Below are 27632 nucleotides of genomic sequence, written 5' to 3'. Positions count from 1 at the left end.
TTGGAACTAACCGTTTTATAAATATATATATATATATATATATATATATATATATATATATATATATATATATATATATATATATATATATATATATATATATATATATATATTCTATCTTAATCATTTTTGGCATTAAAAATATATAATTTTGACCCATTTCCAGATTTTCAAATAGTTGTATCTCGGCCAAAAATTGTCCTATCCTGACAAATGGAAAACAATAAAAAACACAAATCTATTCAGCTTTCAGATGATGTAATGTACCCTTATTGACTGGTTTTGTGGTCCAGGGTCAAATATAGACAGATTATATATTTTAAACCCAGTTTTGCTTAAGTCAGACCTATTCTGACAAGCAAGGAAGGCCTGTTCTGAATGGCTGGTACAGTCAAAGTTCAGCTAAATCTGCTTTGATTGGCTTGGAAAAAGAAAGGTCAGTCATGTTCACATTAGCACACTGGAGAAAAGCAGGAAACAGCCGGAACGATATAACAGGAAACTGAATGGGGTTTCACTTTTTCATCGGGTTGTTAAATGTGTGTGTGTTATGGGGATGTGATAGAATAGCAGGAAAGGTGCTTAGAACAGAAGGTGAGATGAGAGAAATAGACAGAGACCGTTGTGAAAAAGGGATGTCTGTTTATTGCTTGGTTTTCTTTCTAAAATTAAGCTTTTTTATTATCTCCTCATATCCCTTTTCTATCTGACTTGCCCTGGTTATGTAGTTAAAATTAAGAGATTAAATGATCTGAAGTTTCAATCTTAATGTACTTGTGAATTGTCTGTACAAAGAAAGGTCATGCCTGTACGTTGGGACTTCAGGGACTTTGCTTTACTGACCACAATTCTCAAACAAAACCCTTTCCTGAGTTGTATTGATTTGTGAGTGTTTGAATCTGAGATGATGGGGTTTATGTTGAGGGCTTATATTGGTTCTTATTATTTCTCGGATCCATTTAATTTATAGTATTTTGAAAACAAATGTTAAGGTAATATTCAGATGATTTTATATGTAATAAAGTGCGTCTCTCTTTCTCTTTTTCTCTCTCTCTCTAGAATGGTCACCCTGATAGACTGCAATGTGGTTTACAAGTAGGAACCAGCTTGTATATCCTAGACCTGGAGAAAAACCAGTAAGTGTTTTTTTAGACTCTTAAAGGGGACATTTCACAAGACTTTTTTTAAGATGTCAAATAAATCTTTCGTGTCCCCAGAGTACGTGAAGTTTTAGCTTAAAACACTCCACAGATATATAGTGTGTTAAAATTGCCACTTTATAGGTGTGAGGGAAAATGTCCAATTTAAAATGCAAATGACCTGTTGAAATGCAAACACTGATCACAATAATGGTGGTTTGTTAAAATTAAACCTCATTTGTGCTGTCAATTATCTTTTTTTTTCTCTCTCTACACTAAATGGCAGTGCCGGTATCCCCCTCTGACATCACAAGGGGAGCCAAATTTCAATAACCTATTTTTTCACATGTTTGCAGAGAATGGTTTACCAAAACTAAGTTACTGGGTTGATATTTTTCACATTTTCTAGGTTGATAGAAGCACTGGGGACCCAATTATAGCACTTAATCATGGAAAAAGTCTGATTTTCATGATATGTCCCCTTTAACCAATAAGGCTTAGTCTATACAGCAAGATAAATTTTTTTTTACTGTAACTTCTGCAGGGATCTTTTGCCAAAGCCACCTAACGTGTTTTACTATCTGCCAAATGGAACTGGGTTGTCTATGGATCAGAATCCAGTGGTGAGTGGATCCTCCACATACAGTCCACATGGGAATGCTTTATTTAAATTATTTAAATGTCATTCTTCCCTCTCTCTCCTGTTTCTCTTTCAGATTCACTGTTACTATCATGGCTCAGTTCAAGGTTTCTCTCAGTCTCGTGTAGCTCTCAGCTCCTGCTCTGGGTTACGGTACCATTTGCTTTTATCAGTTTCCTTGTGGCTATAGAGTTCAGTGACCAGTCAGTAATGTACTTCCTGTGACCCATGACAGAAATTCATTTTAGCACTCGAGTCTATCATCATGTTTTGCTGACCATTCACAAAGCAGGATGAGTTCTTGTAATCAGGCTTCAGTTTTTCTTAATTCTGTCATCATTTTCTCAGTTACATGTTGTTACCTACCTGTATAAATTTCTTTGTTCTGATGAACGCGAAGGAAGATATTTTAACGAATGTTTGTAACCAAACCGATCTTGAGCCATAGTAGGAAAAAATAATACTATGGAAGTGAATGGGGCTCATGAACAGTTTGGTTACAAACATTCCTCAAAATATCTTCCTTCGTGTTCATCTGAACAAAGAAATTTATACAGGTTTATGGCCTCGTACACACTACAAACTTTGGGGAGTGACAACCGCATTTAAATCTGGGAGTGAAACCCCTAAATGTTCGTTACCCGAAAATGTGATGATTGACACAGAGATAACCATAGCAACGTTCTGCCATAGCAGCTTTATGTTTTGCAATAAACCTCTGTTTGGGGTTGTGCATTGTAAGCATTTTTGAGGCTGCTCCACAGCAGTCTGTCTTGCAGTGTTGCCAGGACCTCGTCTTTTTTGTACGTACAGTTTTGGCGCATAACCGTTAAGGCTTTTGGCTCATGAAGCAATCAAGATTTTGGTGTTAATTAAGTGTGAAGGTGCCGGTACCAATATTTTGATCTTTGAGGTAAAGCATTTGGATTTATTTTGGTTTATTATTGGATTTTTCTTGTTCGCTGTTTCTTTTCGTCCGAGATCTGGCAAAATTAGTCAGCAAACGCTCGTGCCTCTCATTTTCTGCACCGCGCATTCAGAAGACTTTTTTCCCTTCTAGGCAATTATTTTTTCAGAAAAGATGTCCATGATGCACGTTTAAACACTTTATTAACTTCTAGTTGTTCAGTTCGGTTATGTAGGCTACAAACTATGCAGTTTCTGTAAATACGGTTGTCACTACCTGCATTTTGCGGGAGTTAATTCGGTTGTAGAATGCGTTTATCAGTCCCATAAATTACTATATTGTGTGTGTACAGATTATGATTAAGCATTAAATGGTGAACTGACAACCGAATTAATATGCAGTGTGTACGGGACCTATATGTATAAAAACATAATGGTGAGTAAATTATAAGATAATTTTAATTTTTGGGTGAACTGTCCCTTTAATAGTAATGTATGCAGACAGACATCATTAGCATCTTTTAAATAGCATACACAACTCATCCATTTGCCAGATGTTTGTGTGTTGAGTCTATTATTGTCGGCGTGAATGACACTTGTTCCTCTCTGTGTAGAGGACTGATAGTCATTAATGCAACACTGAGCTTTGAGCTGCATCCTGAGGAAGAAGATGGTGATAAAAAGGAAGAGGGGAGTGGAGAAATGAAAGATGGAGGGATGCATGTGATCTACCCGACCAATCCACACACAGAGTCGGGAGGCTGTGGAGTTTCACACAACTCTATTCCTCCCATTCAGATCATTCCACAAACACACAGAGTGAGTCAGATATGTGTGTACTGTATGTGTGGGGTTCAATGCTTATAAGAGTGTATTGGAATGTACATATGTTATATAGAAGTATGGACATGTATGTAGTGTAGATGTCCATAAGTGTGTGTATGTGTGATGTTTTAATGGTTATCTAGTGATGTTGATCTCGTGATCTCATCTGTTGTTGTCACAGAGTAAGAGAGACATTCTTTCAGAGACCAAATACATTGAACTGGTGCTGGTGGCAGATCATAAAGAGGTAAAAGGAAACTGGTTTCTTTCTCTCTCTCTGTCTCTCTCTCTCTCTCTCTCTCTCTCTCTCTCTCTCTCTCTCTCTCTCTCTCTCTCTCTCTCTCTCCCCTTCACTCACTCACCCACTCTCTCACCCACACACACACACACACACACACACACACACACACACACACACACACACACACACACACACACACACACATGTAAGACACTTTTGCCCTCTACTGGTGCATTTACTGCAGTACTGCTACTGCCAAGACGTCTACTGTACTGTATACAGGGGAAGCTGGAAATTACAGAAATTCATAGGGGGACTCTAGTTTGGAGGGGGGTGAGAGGGATTTTAGAGGACTTCTCAATTTTTAGGTTTAAAAAACTAATAACATTACAATTTTCTCCTAAGTATGTTTTCTTGAGTATTTCAGTCACACAAACTTTTAATAATAACTTTGTCCTCAGGTTAGGGAACAATTTGGTAGAGTGTGAACATTTGGATACTTAGTTAATGGATTTTTTAAATAATCTAAAAATCTAAAATGAAACCTATACATCAGTCATACAGTGCCATTGTGACTGTGAAGTGTCACGTGACAAGCGTGATTATGCATTATAAAATAATAGTTGCAATAAACTCATAACAGGGAGTCATTTTTAAATGCTATTAAGTTGTTAAATATAATTCCTTTTCAGTTCCATCATTTAAAAAATTCTAACCAGTTTGTGGAGGAACTCCGTCCCCCGCCAAACCCCCCATTTCCGGCCCTCACTGTATATATCTGAATATTTACTGTGTCAGTTTTAAATGTGTCTTTGATTTTTTTCTCTGTATTTTTGCAGTATGTTAACTATCAAAAGAATAATAAAACTATGATCTATCGTATGCTGGATGTTGCAAACCAAGTGGACTGGGTAAGTTTTGTTACAGTATACAGTAGTTTGTAATTATTATGTTTTAGAAGTTTTAATGTCCATCCATATTTATTTATTTTTTAATATGTTTTATTAAGATACAGAAAATACAGGAAATATGTGCCAAAATTTGTTTTTCCAATTTTCTAAATGTTTTTTAGGCATTGTCTGTGTTTAGTGTGATCTCTCTTGACACTAAATATATCTTGAGCGTTTTTAAGCAGAATTAAGTAAAAAGACTGATTTCTTTAAAATTAGAAATTAGGATTTAATTTTATTTATGTTTAAGAGATCCTGCAGTTTCCTGCTACTGCTCAAGTGGAAGGAGAGTTTACCCTACATATCAGTTAAATTATATATATATATATATATATATATATATATATATATATATATATATATATATATATATATATATATATATATATATACATATATATATATATATATATATATATATATATATATATATATATATATATATATATATATATATATATATATATATATATATACATATATATATATATATATATATATATATATATACATATACATATATATATATATATACATATACATATATATATATATATATATATATATATATATATATATATATATATATATATATATATATATATATATATATATATATATATACATATACGTTGAGATCCTAAAAATAAGTTTTAGTGTTAAAAAAATTCAAAACAAAGTAATGTATAAAATACTTAAGTTTCTAAACTATATCTAAGGGATTCATAAAATAAGCAGCATATAAGCACATTAATCTTGTTAATTCCTCTGTAAAAACAGAGTCAGATTTTTTACTTTCATTAAAACACACCATATTACAATTCCTAAATACTCAAGGGATCATATGGGCAATACAATTTTTCAATGCAACTTTTTACTCACAATGTTAGTCTCAAATTTTGGGCTTCTTTGATCTGAAAGCATTGGTGAGTGTTGGCCTCTGTCTATATCTATAAGTATCTCCACTTTTGTCTTAGTTCTACCGGCCACTGAATGTACGTGTGGCTCTGATGGGTTTGGAGATCTGGAGTGACCAGGATAAGATCCTGGTGAATAAAAGTCCCACTGACACTCTAAACCGCTTCCTGGAGTGGAGGACCAGAGAGCTGCTGCCACGACTACCCCATGACAACGCTCAACTGATCATGTACGGGCAGATGCATTGTGGGAATTTTGGACACATTGTGATAAGGTTTTAACAAGGGAAATCATGTAGAATTGGATGTTTTTGTATGCTAGGGGTGAGTCATTTGATGGGACAACGGTCGGCATGGCCTCTCAGTCGTCTATGTGCTCGAGGGATCGATCTGGAGGGGTGAATGTGGTGAGTTGTTTTTATTTACTCCTATCTAGTGTGACAGTACAGTCACTCACCGGCCCAGTTTCCATTTCCATTTCCTCTAAATTAGTGCTGTGTAGGAAATGGCGTGCTTTTCTCATTCACATGTGCTTCCTGTTGCTTGGGCCGTAGGATCACCTGGTGAGTGTTTTAGGCGTGGCCTCTACGGTAGCGCATGAGTTGGGTCACAACCTAGGAATGAATCACGATACAGCCGACAGACGCTGCCAATGCCAGAACGAACCACGGCTTGGAGGCTGCATCATGGAGCCATCCACTGGGTAAATGCAAGATGATTGCATGTCTATGACTCTCCTATGCCAGGTATGCTGGTGGTGGCAAATGCATTACAAAATAAATGCTGCTCCCATGTGCAGGTTCATGCCCGGTCAGCTCTTTAGCAGCTGCAGCGAGCGAGATCTGTCTCTTAGTCTGCTGCACGGAGCCGGGATGTGTCTGTTTAACATGCCCCAGCCGGAGAGTCTTCAGGGAGGTCCGCGCTGCGGGAATCTGTATGTGGAAAAAGGAGAAGAGTGTGACTGCGGGCTACTGGATGTAAGAAACTGCAATTGTCTAAAGTACATATAACTGATCTTGAATCAGTTCTTTTTAGTGAAGCTTAACCTGTATGACTTTTTATGCCCTGCACCTCTGTAATCTGTTTCCTGTATGTGTTTGTTTAGGAATGTAATGATCCTTGCTGCAATGCCAGTACGTGTAAACTGGTTTCAGGTGCCCAGTGTTCTTCTGATGGTATCTGCTGTGAGAACTGTAAGGTGTGTAAGTGTACATCATATTACACCCACACTTGAACATGTGCTTCTGTTGTTGATCTCTTATAAATATCTTATCCATCACTATCCTAGTTGCGTGTGGCTGGGTGGGAGTGTCGGGAGCCGTTGGGAGAGTGTGATTTGCCGGAGTACTGCACTGGAACCTCCCCTTATTGCCCGCCCAATGTGTTCCTGCAGAATGGAGAGCAATGCAAGGACGGCTCCTCCTACTGCTACAGCGGTGTGTGTGCCAGTCTGGATGAGCAGTGCCAGATGCTTTGGGGACCTAGTGAGTGTCACACACAGTGATCACACTGAATACTAGCTATATGTCTATCTGAGCAATGCAGAAGTGAACAATATCAAACAGCTCCATACATTATGTTTTTGAATGCAAGTAAAAGTATTATTAAAGTGACACTCCATTTTTTTTTTGAAAATAGGCTAATTTTCCAGCTCCCCTAGAGTTCAACATTTGATTTTTACCGTTTTGGAATCCATTCAGCCAATCTCCAAGTCTCGCTGTACCACTTTTAGCATAGCTTAGCATAATCCATTGAATCTGATCAGACTGTTAGCATCGCGCTAACAATGACTAAAGAGTTTCAATATTTTTCCTATTTAAATCTTGACTCTTTTGTAGTTAAATCGTGTACTAAGACAGACGAAAAATTAAAAGTTGTGATTTTCTAGGCAGATATGGTTAGGAACTATACTCTCATTCTGGGGTAATAATCAAGAGCCGTTTCTCAATATGCGTTCATGTCTGTACTTGCGTTCTTGTGGACTCATCAGTCGCGGCCCAAGTACTGTTCCAATTCAAAGTTCGCATCAAGCCCAAGTTCACATAAAATCCCCGGATGTGTTCTTGATCCGCCCATTTTATCGAGGATGCGTCAGAGGAGACTTGTGTGGACTTATGACAGTGAAGTTTCCCAGAATGCATTTCGCGTCAGGAGTTCGTTCTTCCGAGTCTGAACTTGCAAGTTCGAACTACGAAGGACACACGTCCGAGGTTGGCGTACTGGGTATTGAGAAACGGCCAAGGACTTTGCTGTCGAACCATGGCTGCAGCAGGCGCAATGATATTACGCAGCGCCCGAAAATAGCCCCTTTGGTAAGTTTCAATAGCAGGGGACTATTTTCGGGGCACTGCGTAATATCATTGCGTAACTCTTTGGTCATTTTTTAGCTCGATGCTAATGGTCTAATCAGATTCAATGGATTATGCTAAGCTATGCTAAAAGTGGTACTGGCAGAGCCGGAGATCTGCTGAATGGATTTCAAAATGGTGAAGATCAAGTTTGACTCTGGGGGACCTGGAAAATGAGCCTATTTTCAAGGAAGGTGGAGTGTCCCTTGTATTATCACATATAATGGTATTTGCACCTTTACTCTCTAAACTCTTTAGAATTCACATTGGCTTCTTATTGTTACTGAGGTATAAATATATTTTGATTTAAGTTTTATCTGCCCCTTTAGACTCCACCCGTGCACCTCCTATCTGCTTCTCCTCTGTAAATAAACAGGGCAATAAGTATGGAAACTGCGGTCTGATGCCCAATGGTTCCTACATCCCCTGTTCAAAAGGGTGAGACATGTGGTAGCAGACATTGACACAATGATTTCAATATGAGACTTCAGAGTGTGATATAAAAGAAAATTCCTGTTTTTTTCAGGGATGTCCACTGTGGTAGGATCCAGTGTCAGGGTGGGAGTGATCGCCCCCTGTTGGGATCCAATGCTGAGATTTTGACCACGAAGGTTAAACTAAACCAGAGTGACTTTACCTGTCGGGGGACCTATTTTAATCTAGGCGATGATGTTTCTGACCCAGCTATGGTGGCTCAGGGGACGGCCTGTGGGCACAACAAGGTGTCTGATAAATACCTTTGTGTACAAAATGTACATTTTACATTAAGTTAAGTTAAATTTCATGTTAAATATGAATTAATATAATATTGAATTATCAGGCATGTGTGGACCAAAGATGCCAGGACATCTCCGTATTTGGTGTTGAGGAATGCCGCTGGAAATGCAATGGCCATGGGGTAAGTAAGAGGATGGAGAGAGAAGACACTACAGCTATGGAGAATTGTTAAGGTGTCATTGCAATGACAGAAAGCTGTGGTCTTATACTCTCTCTTTCATTTTGTATATGTGTAGTTGTGTAACAGTAACAAGAATTGTCACTGTGATCTGGGATGGGCGCCTCCTGACTGCAGATATTCTGGAACCGGAGGCAGTGTGGACAGTGGGCCTGCACGAAAGCCCAAAGGTGTCATACACACATAACAATAGACATTAAAGGGATAGTTCACTGAAAATGAAAATAAGTCATCATTTACTCACCCTTAATTTGTTTCAAGGCAGATCTGGGGCACCATTGACTTCTATAGTAGGACAAATTATACTGTGGAGGTGAATGGTGTCCTGGATCTGCTTTGGAACAAATTGACTAAAGAAGACTTTTGAAGAACAATTTGAGGGGAAGTAAATGATGAAAGAGTTTTCATTTTTTGGTGAACTATCCCTTTAAGAATCAATTTTAACACGTTATCACTGATTATAATGCTGTTGCTGTGTCTGTGTGCCAACTCTTTGTATACAGAATCTGATCCTGCGCGGGTCGCTCTGCTGGTCATCTTCCTGTTTGTGTTGCCGGTCGCACTGCTGTTTGTTGCACTCCGGTATCCACGCTGTCGCCGAAGCCTTGTGTACCTCGGCCACACCCCTTTTAACAAGAGCCGCCAGAGCCGGTAAGACAGACTAAATGGTGGCATTTATTGAAGCAATTGGTGTTTTTTACTCACACACTATACTGAGTAGTTTTCAATGCTTTGCTGTGTTTTGGCCCATAATGCAGTGGGGTTTCTGTGGCATATATTGAATACTGTGTGACAGAGGAAGACCTCAGGAGGTATCTGTGAATGCTGAACCCTTCAGTAGTTCTAGTTTTAACTCTAATCATGTCGAATAATCTAATGGTAGCAATAGCATTTGTTGCAGTAGTCTTTTTTAGTTATGTGCATTTTGAGATGTCCAACATGTATTAAAGGTAAACACCACAGTTTTTCAGTGTTTTGCTATAGTCTTGCCTCGGCTTGGATGAATTGATGCATGCCTATCTTTTTTCAGTGCGTGCACTTAGTCTTTGTGCAGCGCGTCGTGAATGTTTTGGCATTTAGCCTGGCCCCATTCATTTCTTGGGATCCAAACATGGATGAATTTAGAAGCCACCAAACACTTCCATGTTTTCCCTATTTAAAGATGAGAAAAGTATGATGGCACAAAATAAACGTGGTGATTTTTTGAAGCGGATAGAAATGGGAGCTGGGAATGTGTGGCGGAGGAGCACTTGGTTTGCAGCACTTCGACCTCGGGAGTAGTAATATTGATGGAGGTTTGAGTGAGAGGGGGCGTAGTCAGGAGTGATGATGTTGCTGCGCTCAGAGGTCAAAGTGCTGCTAACTAAGTGCTCTTCCACCATACAATATAGTTCTCATTTTTTAATCCGCTTTAAAAATCCCCACTTTTATTTTGTGCAACCAAACTTACTCGTGTGACTACTTATGTAACAGTTTTTAAATAGGAAAAACATGTGTTTGGTGGCTTCTGGATTCATCCCTGTTTGGATCCTATGGAATGAATGGGGCTGGGCTGAATGCTAACACATTCACAACGTGCTTTACAAAGATTAAGTGCACGCATTGAAAAAAATAGGTATGTATTAATTTGTCTAAGTTGAAGTAAGAACATAGTAACATGTTGAAAAACGGTGGTGTTTTTCTTTAATGTGGGACATGGGATAGTTAATATTGGATAGTTCACCCACAAATAAAAAGAATCTATCATTATTTTACAACCTTAAGTTGTTACAAACCTGTATACATGTCTTTGTTTTGCTGAATGAAAAGGAAGAAAACAGGAGCACCATTGACTACCATAGTCATGCCTTTGTGTTCAGGAGAACAAAGAAATGTTTACAGGTTTGTAACAATGTGAGGGTGAGTAAATTATGACAGAATTTTCATATTTGGGCGAACTATCCCTTTAAATCTAAGAAACCTTGCTGTTCACACTTAAGCTCTCACAGTTCTTTGGTTTCCTATCGAAAACAGTACTGGTGTGTGGATTTCAGAAGATACATTTTTGTGCAAAGTAGATTTAGATTTAATGTGATGAACTCCTGATGCATCTATAGTGTGTCATTCATGCATGCTAGTCAATACATTTTTTGGTGGCCAGAATAAATATTAATAGGCATAAGTCTCTGCCATAGCGGTCCATAGTATGTCTCACCACAGGACCCTGTTATCCCTACGAGAGAAATAACAGCAAATGATTTGCCTGTAAAACATTAATGTGCAATTACCTAAATAGCATAAATAGCATTTTATAGAAGTACATGTGTACATTGTATGTAGTTTAATCAGTATAAATGCTGAATAACACGGCATTAGTTTGTGTATACATGTAAAATATTATGATTGCATTGTATGTTTCTTTGCCACAGAACTCCTGCCATTGAGCTTGCTAATGCTCGAAATGGAGATCAAGTACAGCCGCTCAGATACCAGTGGCCCCGCCAGAGTGACATTCCTCTCACCCAGGCAATCAGCAAGGTACAGTACACATGTCAGCAGGGACGAGATCTCCCATGTTCTGATCTGAGATCGAACAGAGAACCTGAGCTCTACAGCATGACCGACCTGATCCATATTTATCCAAATACTGTAGCATGATCTGCCTTTAGGATTACTGGAAAAAGTAATTCATAGTAAGGTTCATCATGCTCAGAGAAGCATGATGGTGAAGAAAGCTAGTGGTAGCTGGTGTTAACCCTCTGGGGTCCGACCATTTTGGGACACTGTCAGAGGTTCTGACATGCTCTTACATTTGGTCTTTTTTCAGTTGCTTTAAAACATAATAATGGCAAGTGTCTCATACCACTGTGTTCAGCACAAACTGGGCTAAAATATTATATGAGCTACATGTATGTACATGTTTGTATTTTTGAGAGAAAAAGGTTTATTCGTGGTTTTTAAAAAAGCAAACATTTTAAGTCCCTGATATAAGTCCAAAAAACCCATACTAAACATGTTTTAACAAGACTTTCCTAAACAGAATCTAGTAGTCTAGAGTTTTTTCTTTAAAATGATGTGAAAATCATCCTGCCTACTCATTCACATAAACCAATATATTGATTTAGAAATTGTAAGACACTTTCTGTTTAGAGGGGCCGTATGCAAGAAGGATTGATTGACAGCTAGCAAACAAAGGCTCGCATTTACAGTTAAATATGTGAATTTATACCACGGGGCTGTTGAATGCTTTATTTTGATTGGTTGAGAAATGTTGCACGGGTATGCATTATTTTTCGATAACTGCACACCTGACCTTTTTTCAACCCCAAGGAAGTCAGCTGACATTGGCTTAACTTAGAACTATACATTACATTATTACTATGCTCACTAGTACTAGCTTCTTATGTTGTCCACCGATTTGTCTGTGTTTTCTCCTGCTTTTATTAATGTAAAGCTGCTTTGAAACAATTAACTCTTTCCCCACCAGCATTTTTTTTATTTTTACAAAAGCTTAATGCCTCCCAGAAAATGCTTTTCTTTAAATATATAAACATACAATATTTAAAATGAAAGAACAGACCCTCTGCTTTAAAAAAAAATAAAAAAAAATAAAGACGTGTCATCCTCGTTTTCTTTTTATCACCTCTTAAATATGGGTAGGTTTCTTCAAAAACACCAAATTTTGAGCAAAACGCTGAGATATTTTTGTGAAGGACTTTTAATAGAGATCAGATTCAGAGCGATCCTCAAAACATACACGGACATACAGCTGTTTGCCCTAGGGTGATACTTCCGGGTTTTATAAGTTGCGGAAGAGTGGTATTGTGGATTGACGGAAATACTCGTCAATGGCGTGGAAAAAGTTAAACAATTGTGAAAGCGCTATATAAATGAAATTGAACTGACCAGACATAACCACCACAGCAATGACTTAGCAATGTCTCGTGCAACCATGGTATAAGCAGAATAATTGACTCCGGTCCTTTGAATTATTTGAAAATAATGCACACTCGTGACGCATTACCACCTTGGGTGTGCATTATTTTAGAATAATTCAACAGCCCATCATCAATTATTTCTTATGTAAGATGCCACCCAATTGGCCCAAATTCGAAGTCCAATGCGGTGGTGAAGGTATCACGTGTTCTTTCCTTCCGTAGCGCTTCTAGAAAAATAATTCCATTTATTTAATTTGTTTCTTTGACCTCTGCGGTTAAATTATAATCTGACTCCAATTTATAAGTTACCAATACTATTCTGATGCTGATCATAATTTATAAAATTATTATTATATTTATTAAGAATTAATTATATTCACATAGGGAATAAGGTGTAATTCTGAAGGTGCTAAGGCAGTTCCATACAGCTGGGCATAGAGGCATTCTCCTTCTAACTTAAGTTAAAGTTAGAGGTTTCTCCAAACACATTGAAAATAAGAGGATCCATCTATGTTTTAGGTTGAGGTTACTCCATCTAACCTTAAAACGGGGAGGCAATTACTCCAGTAATATTTTCAATAGAGGCAATTCTCCTAATCTATGTCCCCTTCAATACATAACTTAAACCCTGAAAATATAATAAAGATTTGACAATTTTTAGAATGAATAAAGATTAACAATTTATTTTGCCAGGCAGGTTACACTTAAATCAATCATTTGGTTATTCAAATCAACCAATTACAAATATATCAAAACATTCATTAAAAGATCAGCCTAGAAAATGAAACAGTAAACATAAAATACAATCATATCTGGCAATTCAAGACACACAGCAGTGTGGGAAGATCTGACTACAGAATGCTTCTATTATGTTTTAATACACACACAAAGTGTGAGAGCTCCTGGTTACAGGATGCCTCCATAAAGTTTGAATACACACAGAGTGTGGGAGCTTCTGGGTACAGAATGGCTCCCAGAACATTTAGCCAGGCCACCTTTTATACACAGCTTGAGAAAACTACCAAAATCCAGTTTGACCTGTGGCAAGTGATACTTGAAAACACCTGGTCAAACTAGCCAGAAGTACTCTGGAAAAACCACACCTCTACAAGAAATGCATCTTCCATCCTAAGTTCTAAAACCTTGATCCATCTTATCTTAAACTTATAGAAATGAGACCTTTTTACTCATCGCACCATGACCTTTAAAATAATATTACACATGAATATGTATGTAAAACACAATCTTAGAACCACATAATATGTATACATTACATTTCAGCAGATACTCAGTGATGTGAGCCTAAAGGCTAACAGTTCAAAAACCTTTTGTGATGAATAGATTAACACATCAAAGAGTTGTATATCTGAAGACCTCTTTCATCTACGGGTCAAATTTGGGCTAACAACACCCCCTGAGGTTTAATTGTTTTACAGTGTCTCTTCATGAATAAACTTAAAGTTGATGAATTATAATCCAGTATTACAGTCCTTCCCTGGCCCTTTGGGGCAATCTCAGAATAGTCCCTAGGGGCCATTTACTGGTCATTCAAATCCTCGTGCGTTTTTAATTATTGTAACAGTCTCTTTATGGCGGTCACTTGTAGGGTACTTAGGGTGAGAGCAGCATTGGCAGATGTCCATAAGGAGCGAATTGTTGATCTGAAATACCAGCATTGAAGCAAAGAGAACATAAACACAAGTTCACTGCCAATCACACACCCACAAAACATCCAGTACCACCAAGTGTATACATACTGTGCAGAACGAATAGATGAACTTGACAAAATCTAAGCTGTTCCTTTGGCCAGGTTTGTTTCTGCCTAGGCCTGGTTGAGATGATACTCAGTTTGTAGAATCGTCCATTGCACCAAATCCATGGTGTCAGTCAATGACTGTGTGCTGTGTTCGTTGAAAGTGTCTCCCCACAACGGAGAGATGTGTGTCTAGCGGGATCCTTCCCTGGATATTTATCTGACATTTTGAAAAGTCCTCTGTTACCTATTGGCAGAAGGTTATTTTTGTAGAATAGTCAGACCTCCATAGGTGAAGGAATTCTTCACACTGACAATGCATCACTGTATGTGGGATATCTGAAGAACATCATACACATGATCATGCAATGGCTGAACACTGAAGAACTTGATTTTCATTGGACGAAAATGGTTGTGAAAGATTACAAAAACAAATGACATTAGAAGTTTCATAATAGTAGGTGCGAATTGTAAAAGGTCTTATTTCTCTTTTCAAAGTAATTTATCCCGTAAGATGATCCCATTTAATTACCAAATTCTTCACTACTATGCATCTCTTGTATAGAGTGGAATTTTGATATAATCTGTGTATTTTAAAGGAAGAGTGGCAAAATTGAATTTAACTGGCATATTTACCAGTGGTATACATCATTAAAACATTTAATAACAATACCATTCAAATATAATACAAATACATGCAATTATACGTATATAAAATACAGATATTTATACTAAGGTATATATAATATGATATATTTATAATTTTAATAATCCTAGAATTATTCAGAACCTTTAAATCCAAGTTAATCAAGTAGATCCAAGATTTCAATTAAGTAACTTAAAACATGCCCAGAGAACTTAAATCAAATAATTTCTAAATTTCTTATTTATCCATTTTCAATTCTTTGCATGTTGTCAAATAATTCTGTACATATATGTTGGTTTAGTCACATTCAATGATTAGGAGTCTGATTGGGATTTATGTGATTGATCACTAGAAGTGCCAGCACTTCAAATATAACCATTTTGTAAAGTTTGAAATGTTTAGACATGTCTGCAGCCATGCTATCCATTTCATTCTTCACTTACTTATTTTAATCTCAAAAATGTAATCAATTAATAGTTTTTATTTTACCTGTTTTTGAACAATCAGAGACAAAACAATTGATATGTGACTATAACCATATGTTCTATGTACACTGAAATGTTTCATGTAGTTCAAGAGAAAAATAACCCAATAGTTTATATTACCATGAAATTAAAATCATGAGTAGACCTTTAATTTTCTCTCCTATGTGTGAGATGCTATTGTTTGTATGACAAACTCTAGTGGTTGGATTATAAATCATTACTCATACATATGTGTGGTGCTTTAAACCTGGATAGTTTTAAACTTATACCAGGTCACAGTGTTATGATGTTTTAGTGGTGAAAATGTGTGCACTATATGTTCAAATCTGGGAGATGGGTGGATTCTAATCTAGAAGAATTTGTGTTGCACAATTTTAATCCGATGCTACATCGGGAGGTCATATAACTAGTTAACTTCCATCATAGTTCATTACTGTGAGATGTGTAGAACCCCTTACATCATTATCACACCCATCTCCTGTATTTCAGGTTTATCCCTGAATTTAGGCTCAGACACCCTTCTGACATCTGGACTCTTAAGGAGTCACAGTGGTCCACCTGAAAGGAAAGATGTTAAGATAACAGAGAGAAACATTCATTTCTAAAGTTTTGGCCAATTTGCATTAAGACATGATATCATTTTTAGTTTCCACTGATGATAAAACCAATAAGCTGTCAATGGTAGCATTAGTAAACTGACAGGGTTAATGACATCAGTAAATTCTTCATGTTAAGAAGATTTGTATTATTACTTTTTGCCAATTCATTTTCCGAGGCCAGATTAAGTTTGAAATAGTTTGTCAAACCAGATTAAATTGGGGAATTTTTGGCAGTTTAAGTGTCCCAGTAAAGGGAAGGGTTATTTGGTCTGCTATCTTGTGGCATAATTTTCAGTGTTCCTGCAAAGCAAAAAACAAAGCAACATGCAAAAGCATACACAATCATAGACATACACATACCCCCGTTTGGCACTAGATAGTTGACCAATTAAATTTGAATCTAAATATTCTCAATGTCTTTTGGTGGGTCTAAATCATTTACGTTTAAAATGCATGTAGTGTTATCACTTTTCACCATCTGAGGCCTGTTTGGCCATTACAATATAATGTATATCATAATGTGATTATAATATAAATTACATTATCTTAAAATAATATTTATTAAAATAATAATTTTATAACTGGTCTCAAGGGATTTTAGTAGGACATTTTTGAATCTGTAAAATTTAGAACACTTTCCTTTACATTAACCCTAAAGTAGCAGCTACATTAACATGTACATAAACAACAACAGCTCTCTGTTGTTTTGAACCACAAGCACATGCTGAGGGGCTCAACTCTTTCCTCAGCTGGAATTTTTGAAAGTCGGCACAGTTTTCTCATGTTTTTAGCTGAGATCTCACTAAAGCCCTTTTCACACAGTAATTCCGGAAAATACACGTAAAACGTGTCTGGGTATTTTGCGGGATTAGTTTGATTTTGGTTTGTTCACACAGACAGTCTTTTTCCGGAATCTGTGTGAGCGTTCAGACACATCCCGGATAATTCCCGTATAGACACGTGAGGGTGTGACGTATAATGTACAGTACGAGTATTTGACGCGCTCCCGGATTTCTGCTTTGATACAGTTTTCAGACATTTCTCATCGTGATTGTTTATATGCATTTAAAACCCGCATTTTGAGGAGCTGAACGATATTATCTTGTTGGCATGACGTGCGGGTATTTTCGTTAATTATAGCTCAAATGAGCACGTGACGCGATATTCTTTTATGCTGCTGAATGATCTCCGTTTCAACACAGTAAGTAATAAGCTAACTTACATGATATCTGCTTCAGTCCAGTTTGCTGCTATTTCTCGTCGTGAATGTTGTAAATCCCTCATTTTAAAGAGTTGAACCAACTTCATGTTGCCATGACACGCGCGTCCTCACTACGGCACGTGCGTCATTGTTTATGCATCTCATGTATCATTTCCTGATAACTGCTTCAATCTAGTTTGCAACATTTCTCGTGGTGAATGTTTATATGCACGTTATCTCTCGTTGTAAGGAGCTGAACCATAACTTGCGTTGTGATGATGACGCGCGCGTCCTCACTTCGACACGCCCTTTATGGCATTGTTGCGGCTTCTGTTCACACAGAGGGTTACCCGTGTATCTGACTAGGTCCTCTTTCCGGCAACGATCCCAGAAGATTAACGGAACGAGTTTTTGTTCACACAGACCCTTGTCTGGCAATTTTACGGGTATTTTCTGGGACCAGAGGTCTGTGTGAATGAGGTTTATGTGTTCTTTAGATGTTATTCTATTTTAATATTGAAAAGGACTTAAGGAATTTAAGCAGAGCAAACATAAATGCTGTTTTCTATTTTAAAGGCTTTATCTTTATTTTAGTTAAAGACATATAGAGGTGTAAAATACTTTTATTAGCTCCCACCGATTCACTTTAATCAGGAATTCTGTATTCCTGTGATGATTTCAGGGTTAGGCTTTACACTTTATTTTTATGAATTTCACTATCTTAAGACAATTGGACAACAAATTGCTCTTTAACACTTCCTACAGTTTTATAGAGAAACTACAAAGACTTAGCTTCGATAATTTCCAGAAAACTGGATTACATTGTTTATTTAACAATTAATAATAGTCATCATAAAGAAAAGACTAAGTCTAGCATTTTTAACAGTACTGACTATACAGTGTGTATGTACTACTGTATGTATGATGTTAATTAAAGACTTAAATAGCACTTTGATTGATTCACAGAAAATAATGATGCATTTTATTTGTTAAATCTTATCTAAACATCTCACTTGAAACAAGGAGAACCACACATATTTTTTGAGAGGGGGTTAAGCCCTTTTAATCTCAGTGGTGAATCTTTCTCAGTGAGATAAGATCACATGTGTTTTATTGACCATTGTAAAAAAACAGTTTCATCATCATCTTTCTGTGCATCAGTCAAAGCTTCAGCTCAATCTGCCTCATATCAACATTAGGGAATCCTGCAATAATTTAGGAGTTTTAAGATTTACTTTTTCCATTCTACACTTATCCAAACCTGAGTGTTCTTTAGGAGATTCACCCACAATCATTATTAAATCCTTACATGCTTAATATCCAACATTTAGTTCCACTCTGCATGCGCTGAACCTCTAACTCCAACAACGCTGCCTTCAATCATTTATTTACTTCCATTTATCTTTCATTCTCCATAATTACATGTATCTCCTTAGCTCATCAGGTATAGTTAATACACTGATGTTTGCAGCATTTAATGATTCAAAAAGGACTAATATGAACCGTTTCTTTATTTGTGCTATTGCTATATCAATCTGCTTTCCCAATTTCACTTCTCACATACAAATCTGTAATTTACATTTAGCTAACATCCTTTATTAAATTGTTAATTCTTGCTTAGAGAAGCTTGTTATTTAAGTGTTGCACATGTGATGTGACAACATGAATAATCATATATAAATGAGTTACATTTTAATCTCTAACATTTGCCCTTAGCTGAAAACCAGAATAAAATTTGGATGTTACTCCATTTTAAGTTTACCTTTTGTTGCTTTAACAGACAAAAGATCTTTGATTTGCTAACAAAGGGAATTTATCCTCATCTACACTGCTGTCATGCTGTGTAACGTTATTTCCATTAACAGAGTTAATATCGCCTGTTGTTTTGCGCAGGTTTGTTTACATACACGGACGCAACGACTTGGGCACGGAGTTTTCTCATCTCATCCGACATGACTTTATTATTCACGTATATTCGCTAATACTTTACGGGTTTCCGATATAGTTGCGAGATCGTTCAAACGAGCAAATAAATAATCGCCAAGACTATGTTTCCACTTTTAGACTCAAATTTACAATTTTTTGTAATGTAACGTTACCGCGATACAATTTAGCCAGTAGTTCATGTAATTTTCACTCCTCCTGAGTGTAAACGTAAGAGAGGATGTTTGATTCGGAGTGCGAGGAAACATATTATTTCATTATCTGCAATGCCACAATTATATCCCTGACAGCAGGGTTCTAATTTTCATGCCTAACCGGATTTCTCAGGACTTTTACTGAGTTTACGGTCCCATTCTACAACATACGGGTGCGTTTATGCTCACCCTCAACATTTATAATAGGCAAATAAAATTAACTTACCAACACAGCTGCAGACGGAAAAGTAGAAGTTTAAACCTCCTATTTTGCGATGAATGAAATCCTCTGTTATGGTTGAAATGTCGCGCTGGAAAGCTTCCTGGAGTACCACGTCACTTGTTCGGGTGTACTACGTCACTCGTCCCAGCCTATGACGTATCACGTCGGGGTCACCAAGCTGTAAGATGCCACCCAATTGGCCCAAATTCGAAGTCCAATGCGGTGGTGAAGGTATCACGTGTTCTTTCCTTCCGTAGCGCTTCTAGAAAAATAATTCCATTTATTTAATTTGTTTCTTTGACCTCTGCGGTTAAATTATAATCTGACTCCAATTTATAAGTTACCAATACTATTCTGATGCTGATCATAATTTATAAAATTATTATTATATTTATTAAGAATTAATTATATTCACATAGGGAATAAGGTGTAATTCTGAAGGTGCTAAGGCAGTTCCATACAGCTGGGCATAGAGGCATTCTCCTTCTAACTTAAGTTAAAGTTAGAGGTTTCTCCAAACACATTGAAAATAAGAGGATCCATCTATGTTTTAGGTTGAGGTTACTCCATCTAACCTTAAAACGGGGAGGCAATTACTCCAGTAATATTTTCAATAGAGGCAATTCTCCTAATCTATGTCCCCTTCAATACATAACTTAAACCCTGAAAATATAATAAAGATTTGACAATTTTTAGAATGAATAAAGATTAACAATTTATTTTGCCAGGCAGGTTACACTTAAATCAATCATTTGGTTATTCAAATCAACCAATTACAAATATATCAAAACATTCATTAAAAGATCAGCATAGAAAATGAAACAGTATACATAAAATACAATCATACCTGGCAATTCAAGACACACAGCAGTGTGGGAAGATCTGACTACAGAATGCTTCTATTATGTTTTAATACACACACAAAGTGTGAGAGCTCCTGGTTACAGGATGCCTCCATAAAGTTTGAATACACACAGAGTGTGGGAGCTTCTGGGTACAGAATGGCTCCCAGAACATTTAGCCAGGCCACCTTTTATACACAGCTTGAGAAAACTACCAAAATCCAGTTTGACCTGTGGCAAGTGATACTTGAAAACACCTGGTCAAACTAGCCAGAAGTACTCTGGAAAAACCACACCTCTACAAGAAATGCATCTTCTATCCTAAGTTCTAAAACCTTGATCCATCTTATCTTAAACTTATAGAAATGAGACCTTTTTACTCATCGCACCATGACCTTTAAAATAATATTACACATGAATATGTATGTAAAACACAATCTTAGAACCACATAATATGTATACATTACATTTCAGCAGATACTCAGTGATGTGAGCCTAAAGGCTAACAGTTCAAAAACCTTTTGTGATGAATAGATTAACACATCAAAGAGTTGTATATCTGAAGACCTCTTTCATCTACGGGTCAAATTTGGGCTAACAACACCCCCTGAGGTTTAATTGTTTTACAGTGTCTTTTCATAATTAAACTTAAAGTTGATGAATTATAATCCAGTATTACACTTACTTATGCTGTTGTTCTTTAAGGAAGCTGATGCTAATGAAGGATGAGCCACAAGGTTTACTGGGCAAAAAAGAAGATAGTCCTGCTCTTTCACTTTAAATGTATAGTTCAAAGTTCAGCCTATTGGATAAATATCTGATAAATGTCCATTTACTTGATGCATTAAATGGCAAAATGCTTTTGTTGTTTGTTGGTAACACATAAGTTCCTTCTCTGACCAAGCTTGCATGCATTTCTTTTCCTGTTAAACATAAACACTAAAATTATTCTTACAGTATAGCTGTAATTCATTGAGTCTATGCAGACATTCAGATCTGTCTATACTTAGCTTCTGCTACAAAATACTAACTACCATACATTTTCTTATTGTAACTTGCATGTGCTGTAAAAGTTAACATTGCCTCTACCCTCCTCTGCTACACACCTTTGTCTTATTGTTAGGTTCAGAACAGGCCTGCTGCTCCAACTAAACCTCTTCCACCTGATCCAGTCTCTAAACCAGCTCAGGTAATCCTCATTGGTAGACGCTCCTATGAGTTATGAGGTTTCAAGATGTGTACAGTATGTTTCTAAATATGTGCCATCTATTCTGGTCGATGGAGTTGTGTTGTAATCGGTGTGTGTTACACACAAACAAATGCTGTTCTGTTGCTCTTTCTGGTTCTTTAGCTGGCGGGGCACTGGCCCGCCCCACCAAACAAGCCCCTCCCTCCTGACCCCTCCCCCACAGAGAGCAAGATGCAGTGCAAGGGAGAGGGTGCACTTGCTGCAAGCTGTCACGTTCAACTGACATCACGGTCCTTTTCTTTATGTGTAGTATTTTGTTTGAAAGTATATACCTTTCAAACACTCAATGTCAAGGTCTGCGTCTCCGTGTGGTTTTGCATGTAGAGTTGTGCCTGTGTCCCCGTCATGTGCAAGAAGGTGATATGGAGTTCTGTACGTCATGGTGTCTGCATGCGAATGGGATAATGGTTCCTCTACAGCATGTACTGTAGATATTATGGTGCACCGTGAATTGAGACTGAGGGAGTGAGAGATTATATGAGATTTCAAACATACCTGATTTAAAATGTTTTTTTGGCTCAACCTTTGGATCCCATAGTCGTGAATATTTGCAAATTAGACAACATATGTAATAAATGTAATTTACATTTACGCATTTGGCAGACGCTTTTATCCAAAGCGACTTATTGTGCATTACAAGGGATACATTTTATCAACATGCATTCCCTGGGTTCGAACCTATGACCATTTGCGTTGCATCTATATTATCTTCCCCCCTAACTCTCCCAGTCTCTTCATGGTGAAATATTTAATCTTTTTGGATGAATCAGAGAAATCAGTTTCTTTGCAGTGCATGATTCAGTGGTTTTGGATGGATTCATCTTATGATTGTGAGAGTCGTGGTGGTGGTTGTCTCTTTGGAATGACATTTGAGCCAAATTGGTTAGTCAAGTTAGACTTATCCAGCACCTGCTTTTCTCTGTCACTGCACCTTCAGCCCACAAGAAGGCGACCGGCTGCACCAAGAAAGCCCCTTCCCCCTGACCCTGTCGTCTCAGACCGACAGGTATCACCAAGTGTAGCCGGCTATCAATGATCGTTTTCCCATCTTGTGTGTCTATAAAATATTGGCTGTTTTTAGTGGCGGCCAGTGACTTATTTTTTCGAGGGAGCTTGATGCGAAGTTTGCCAAAACATGTATGTAGCCCATCATGTGTGTGGTTCGTCATTTCAAAATATGTGTTCTACGTGTCGAGTGATCCTATGTGCATCACGTGTCTTGTCAAAATAAGTGCCTGCTGCAGACGCGTCTGAGGGGTTTGTGATGAAGGAGACACTTGCGTTTGCCAGATACTCGCATAATCTCATGCGTAATAAGAGTTTAATGTTAAGAGAGTGTCTTGCGTGTATTTTGTGAACGTGAGCGTTTCTTTTATCATAAACGGTTTTGACGCGTGTGCAGCAGCAGGCACAATTTTTGTCAATTTTGACTGAACATGTGATGCACAAGGTTTACATGATGCAACAAACAGGGGCGTCATGCACCAATTTTTTTTTAGGGGTCACAGTGTGCACAACTCACAGAAATTTGTGCATACACAGACATCAAAGAAATATTATAGAGCTTTCAGTCTTTTCAATGGCACTTACATTTTTAACCATCTGAACACCCCTGCTTTCATGCAAAAACCTCCAAAATAAAAGTGTTGACTAACTTTCATATCAAATACTATTTAATCGGAATAATGACATATTGGTATTATATTTACATCTGAAACGGCATGTTTTATTTATTTAAGTTTTAATGAATTACTTGTTTAATTGTGTCATTAATGCATTTTGCACAACAACTACATTATCCTATAAAATTAATGTAATTTTAAATCCATTAAGTATATAAACAACAAAAATTACATAAGCTATAGCCACGTGACTGATTTTAATGTTCAATAATGATTTTAACCTTTTGTAGATACAATTATTAGAGGGTCGCATTATTGCATCAAATTTGACCTCACATGTGAGCATGTGTGATTCCGCACCCCCGTGAACTCTGGCGAACTTTGGCGTTGTATCAAGAAGATGAATCTAGAAATCTACTAATATAACGTTGAGACAGTCACATTTTAAACCATAAATTGTCTACACAGAGGGGGTTATCTGCACATTACCATACTGGAGTTTGGAAATGTTGTGAGCGTTTCTTACGCCCCATTCAGACAGACAGCGACCAGCAGTAGCAGAGCGACGCAATCTCATTCATTTCAATGGAAACCGGGCGACTTCCGGCGACACGAGCGAAAGTGACCGTTGGCGACTGTATGGGCGTGTCCAGCGACTCGAGAAAGTTAAGAAAAGTTTAACTTTATGCAAATATGGCGTGGCGTGGATGGTACTCATTTGTTTATGACAAGCAGATTTAGAAACGCCTCATTGAAAGAGACAGGCGACACACAGCGATAACGTCGCTGGCTGTCTGAACGAGGGGTTACATGTTTTAATTCCTCAAATAGCAAAATGCAGCAGCCGCAGCAAAGAGCTTGTGAGCGCGCTCAGACGCTGATGACGTCTGCGCTGTCTGCAGCGCCTGCTGCCAGAATAAAGTAATGTAACACGATCAAAACGGCAAAAATCTCAGAAAAGTGACAAGAATGCAGCACAGAATTGATAATATTGTGCATATTAAACAGATTTAAAGACAAATAACAGATTAATGGACGGTTTTTTTATTTTGAGGTTGCATGCAAAATCCATTTGGCTCAAAAACACCAAGGGGGCACATGCCCCCTCAGTTTGAATGGGCATGACGACTCTGGCAACAAACACATATTTTGAAAACACAAGCAACACACATGACCCACACATATTTTGAATCTGCGCCCCTCGGATGAGCAGTCACGATCCGCCACTGCTGTTTTTAAGTTTGTATAATTCTTATAAAATATAAAGTTGGACATGAAAGCATCAGAAAGATTATAACTCTCCCAATTTTTTCTGTTGTTTTAGAATCCTGTTCCCCCCAAACCTCCAGTTCCCAAGAAGCCATTGCCTATGGATCCCTCGTCTCACTCTCCTGCACTCTCACTACAGGGGCATCCAGCATCTGCTGCTGCATCTTCATCATCCTCTTACTCACATAGCCCAGCACCAGCCACTGCTCCTGCCAGGTGGGAACATGTATGCTTATTCAAATGAATGATTTGCAACAGCCATTGCATTAGATTATAAGTAGCAGATGTTTTTATATGAACCATATTTATATTTTATTGGACCCCATGACCATATCATTGCTGGGGCAGCACATCTAATGATCTTGTTCTGTCTATGCAGACCTGCTCCCCATCCACCTTTACGGAGACAGCAGTACCCCGGGAAACTCTGTGCTCCAACCCAGTATGGCCTATAAGGAACACTGTGTGAAGCAGACTTGCGCAAAATTTGCACTGACTCAGACTTCTACAGCATGAAACCTTTACGGGGATGCCTGCAGGAAGACTCTCATGTGTACTCTGCATGTGGATCACTACTAAAACTGAGAGCTTACTCTGAAGCTTATTGCAGAGAAATTACAGACCCCAGCAATGGTGAAATAAATATTCTCGAGAATCATTTAGGAGTGGACAAAACGCAAACATACATTCCATTTAATGTGTGGTTCAATGCATGGACATTGGATGTAGCCAAATGATGCCTTGAGGAAAGAATCTCAAGAGATGCGGTATGCATGCTCGATTGCCTGCCTATAAACTGATCTTTCCTACCGAATCTCTTTGGTGCCTAATTAATCAGCTACAGACATGTGATCAATGACAACACTTGCATCAATACTAAATAACAGGACTCTTTTTTTTCTAGAGCTGAATGTTTGCTTCTCTGTCGTAAATCAGCTCATCTCAGTACAGACGTTTTCAATCACACGTGGCTTTTGTAATTCTGTGTCTTATTTCCGTATAAATTTGCGAGTCATGAATACAAACGCTGCTGCAGGGACAAAGCTGATTGGAAGATTAAAGCACTGGGGAAGAAACTGAAGATATTTAAGTGTATTTTAAATTATGTACTTTTTTTAGGCAATAAACGTGGATCTATTTTTACATTTTAACCTATGTCTTAATCCACTCTACATTTTGGTTTTTAAAGAAAGGTTAAATTCATTTTCTATTTAACTTTCATTTAGATTTGATTCAGATAAAATGTCCACAGACCCAATTATAGTACCTTACATTATTAATAAAACAATAATAATTGTGTATTTTTATGGTAAAACATGCTATTTATTAAAACAACATCAAGCTTTCCCAAAATGTTTGCATTTCTTATATAATTAACTTTAATAATTAACAACATATTTCATGTTGTCAAACACTATAGTGATTCTGTCTAGCAGCACAAAAGGTTGTGTGTTCATTTAAACCCAGGAAACACACATACTGATAAACATGTATACACTGTAATGTACTGTAAGTCAGTTTGGATAAATTTGTCTGTCAAATGCTTAAATGTTGTAACATTTCTTACTTTCTACAGTGACCAAATCTTCAGTAAACACTGCAGGTGTAAGGATTTAATCTAAACTAAATGGTCACTTAATATGGCTCATGAACACATGGACTGATAATGTATTTGAAAAGTATAAACGTTCACACAGAATGTAATTTTTGGAAATGATGAGATTGCAGGCTGAGGTTTACCACAGTGACAACTCTGTTCAGAGGTTCCTAAAGGGCCAAAACTGAACCTCGTGGCTTCTGATGAAATAAGAATGAGCATCAAAGAGTGTCAAGTTATTTCAGTTTTGCCTTTTTTATTACATCATCGTATATATAAATGTTACTCAGGATATAACAACCTTGAAATATGTTGAATTACTATTATAAACATAAAAGGATGACACATTCTTTTATGACAGTAGAATAGGCCTTACAAGTTAATAATTATATATATATATGATGATAACAATATGATAATGCAGTAGATTGATGCTCATTACCTTGTTTGGACTTGTTGTTTATTTAATGTTAGAATTGAAAATGCTTAATAAATAAAAAAGTGAATAAATATAAATGAAGCAGGTAGAGGCAGAATAACAGACATATTATAGCAAAACGCAAAGGGAGGGTAAAATAAATGATTTAAAAAAAATTATGTTAATAGTATCTTATTGTCATTTCTTTTGGAATGTACAACATGTTATGTATCAAACGTTTATGGTGGGTTGATAAATCTAAAGCATCAAGCTTGTTACAGATTCATGATAGGATGTGGTTAGTATATTGTCACCTTTGCCAGACATTGCTCCCGAGTTTTATTGAATCTTATGTAACATCAATAATGGCGGGAGTGGTACATTTTGAGCACCCACAACTCATCAAACTTCATACAAAGTAACACACTACTGTGTTTTTACCTATAACTCTCGATGTGTTATAGTGTTTTAGCTAACCAGGGTAGTTTTATCAAGAGAGTGGTTATAAAATTCTGCTGAGTTTTTTTTAGTCCGTGTTTCTATAACCACAGAAATCAAGTTTTAGTTGGTCAGTTTCCCCTTTCTCTCTCGAAAAATGTGACCTGACCATAAACTTATGACACGGTAATAACCTTTATAAAATGCATTCTGATGACCTCATCCCGTATTGTTTAAAGACGAAATATCTATGCTGGAGATAATCGCTAACATCTATCTTAATGGTCTTTCAGTCATTACAGTGGTCAAAAGCA

At 37.2% G+C, this 27632-nt stretch overlaps 1 protein-coding gene across 4 annotated transcripts in view; it reads left to right on the top strand.

Moving 5' to 3' along the window:
* The window catches only part of adam15 (ADAM metallopeptidase domain 15), a 39513-nt gene extending 13295 nt beyond the window's left edge, over nucleotides 1-26218 (top strand). The window contains exons 3-25 of one of the 4 annotated variants that reach the window (XM_055210180.2): nucleotides 1060-1136; nucleotides 1684-1762; nucleotides 1856-1932; nucleotides 3300-3504; nucleotides 3692-3757; nucleotides 4591-4662; nucleotides 5679-5848; nucleotides 5941-6025; nucleotides 6173-6321; nucleotides 6418-6595; nucleotides 6724-6816; nucleotides 6907-7102; nucleotides 8296-8404; nucleotides 8493-8688; nucleotides 8787-8864; nucleotides 8980-9091; nucleotides 9425-9572; nucleotides 11330-11438; nucleotides 21849-21914; nucleotides 22077-22157; nucleotides 22912-22980; nucleotides 24921-25081; nucleotides 25245-26218. In XM_055210180.2, the coding sequence (XP_055066155.2) occupies nucleotides 1060-1136; nucleotides 1684-1762; nucleotides 1856-1932; nucleotides 3300-3504; nucleotides 3692-3757; nucleotides 4591-4662; nucleotides 5679-5848; nucleotides 5941-6025; nucleotides 6173-6321; nucleotides 6418-6595; nucleotides 6724-6816; nucleotides 6907-7102; nucleotides 8296-8404; nucleotides 8493-8688; nucleotides 8787-8864; nucleotides 8980-9091; nucleotides 9425-9572; nucleotides 11330-11438; nucleotides 21849-21914; nucleotides 22077-22157; nucleotides 22912-22980; nucleotides 24921-25081; nucleotides 25245-25320 (2652 nt within the window). In that variant the 3' untranslated portion in view covers nucleotides 25321-26218. The remainder of the gene's footprint in view (nucleotides 1-1059; nucleotides 1137-1683; nucleotides 1763-1855; nucleotides 1933-3299; nucleotides 3505-3691; nucleotides 3758-4590; nucleotides 4663-5678; nucleotides 5849-5940; nucleotides 6026-6172; nucleotides 6322-6417; nucleotides 6596-6723; nucleotides 6817-6906; nucleotides 7103-8295; nucleotides 8405-8492; nucleotides 8689-8786; nucleotides 8865-8979; nucleotides 9092-9424; nucleotides 9573-11329; nucleotides 11439-21848; nucleotides 21915-22076; nucleotides 22158-22911; nucleotides 22981-24920; nucleotides 25082-25244) is intronic. The other 3 variants (XM_055210181.2, XM_055210182.2, XM_055210183.2) reach the window with 3 other exon arrangements.
* The last annotated feature ends 1414 nt before the right edge of the window (nucleotides 26219-27632 follow it).

The sequence above is a fragment of the Misgurnus anguillicaudatus genome, chromosome 10 (genome assembly GCF_027580225.2).
Source record: "Misgurnus anguillicaudatus chromosome 10, ASM2758022v2, whole genome shotgun sequence".
NCBI classification, from domain to species: domain Eukaryota; kingdom Metazoa; phylum Chordata; class Actinopteri; order Cypriniformes; family Cobitidae; genus Misgurnus; species Misgurnus anguillicaudatus.
This window is presented reverse-complemented; position numbering and strand designations above follow the sequence as displayed.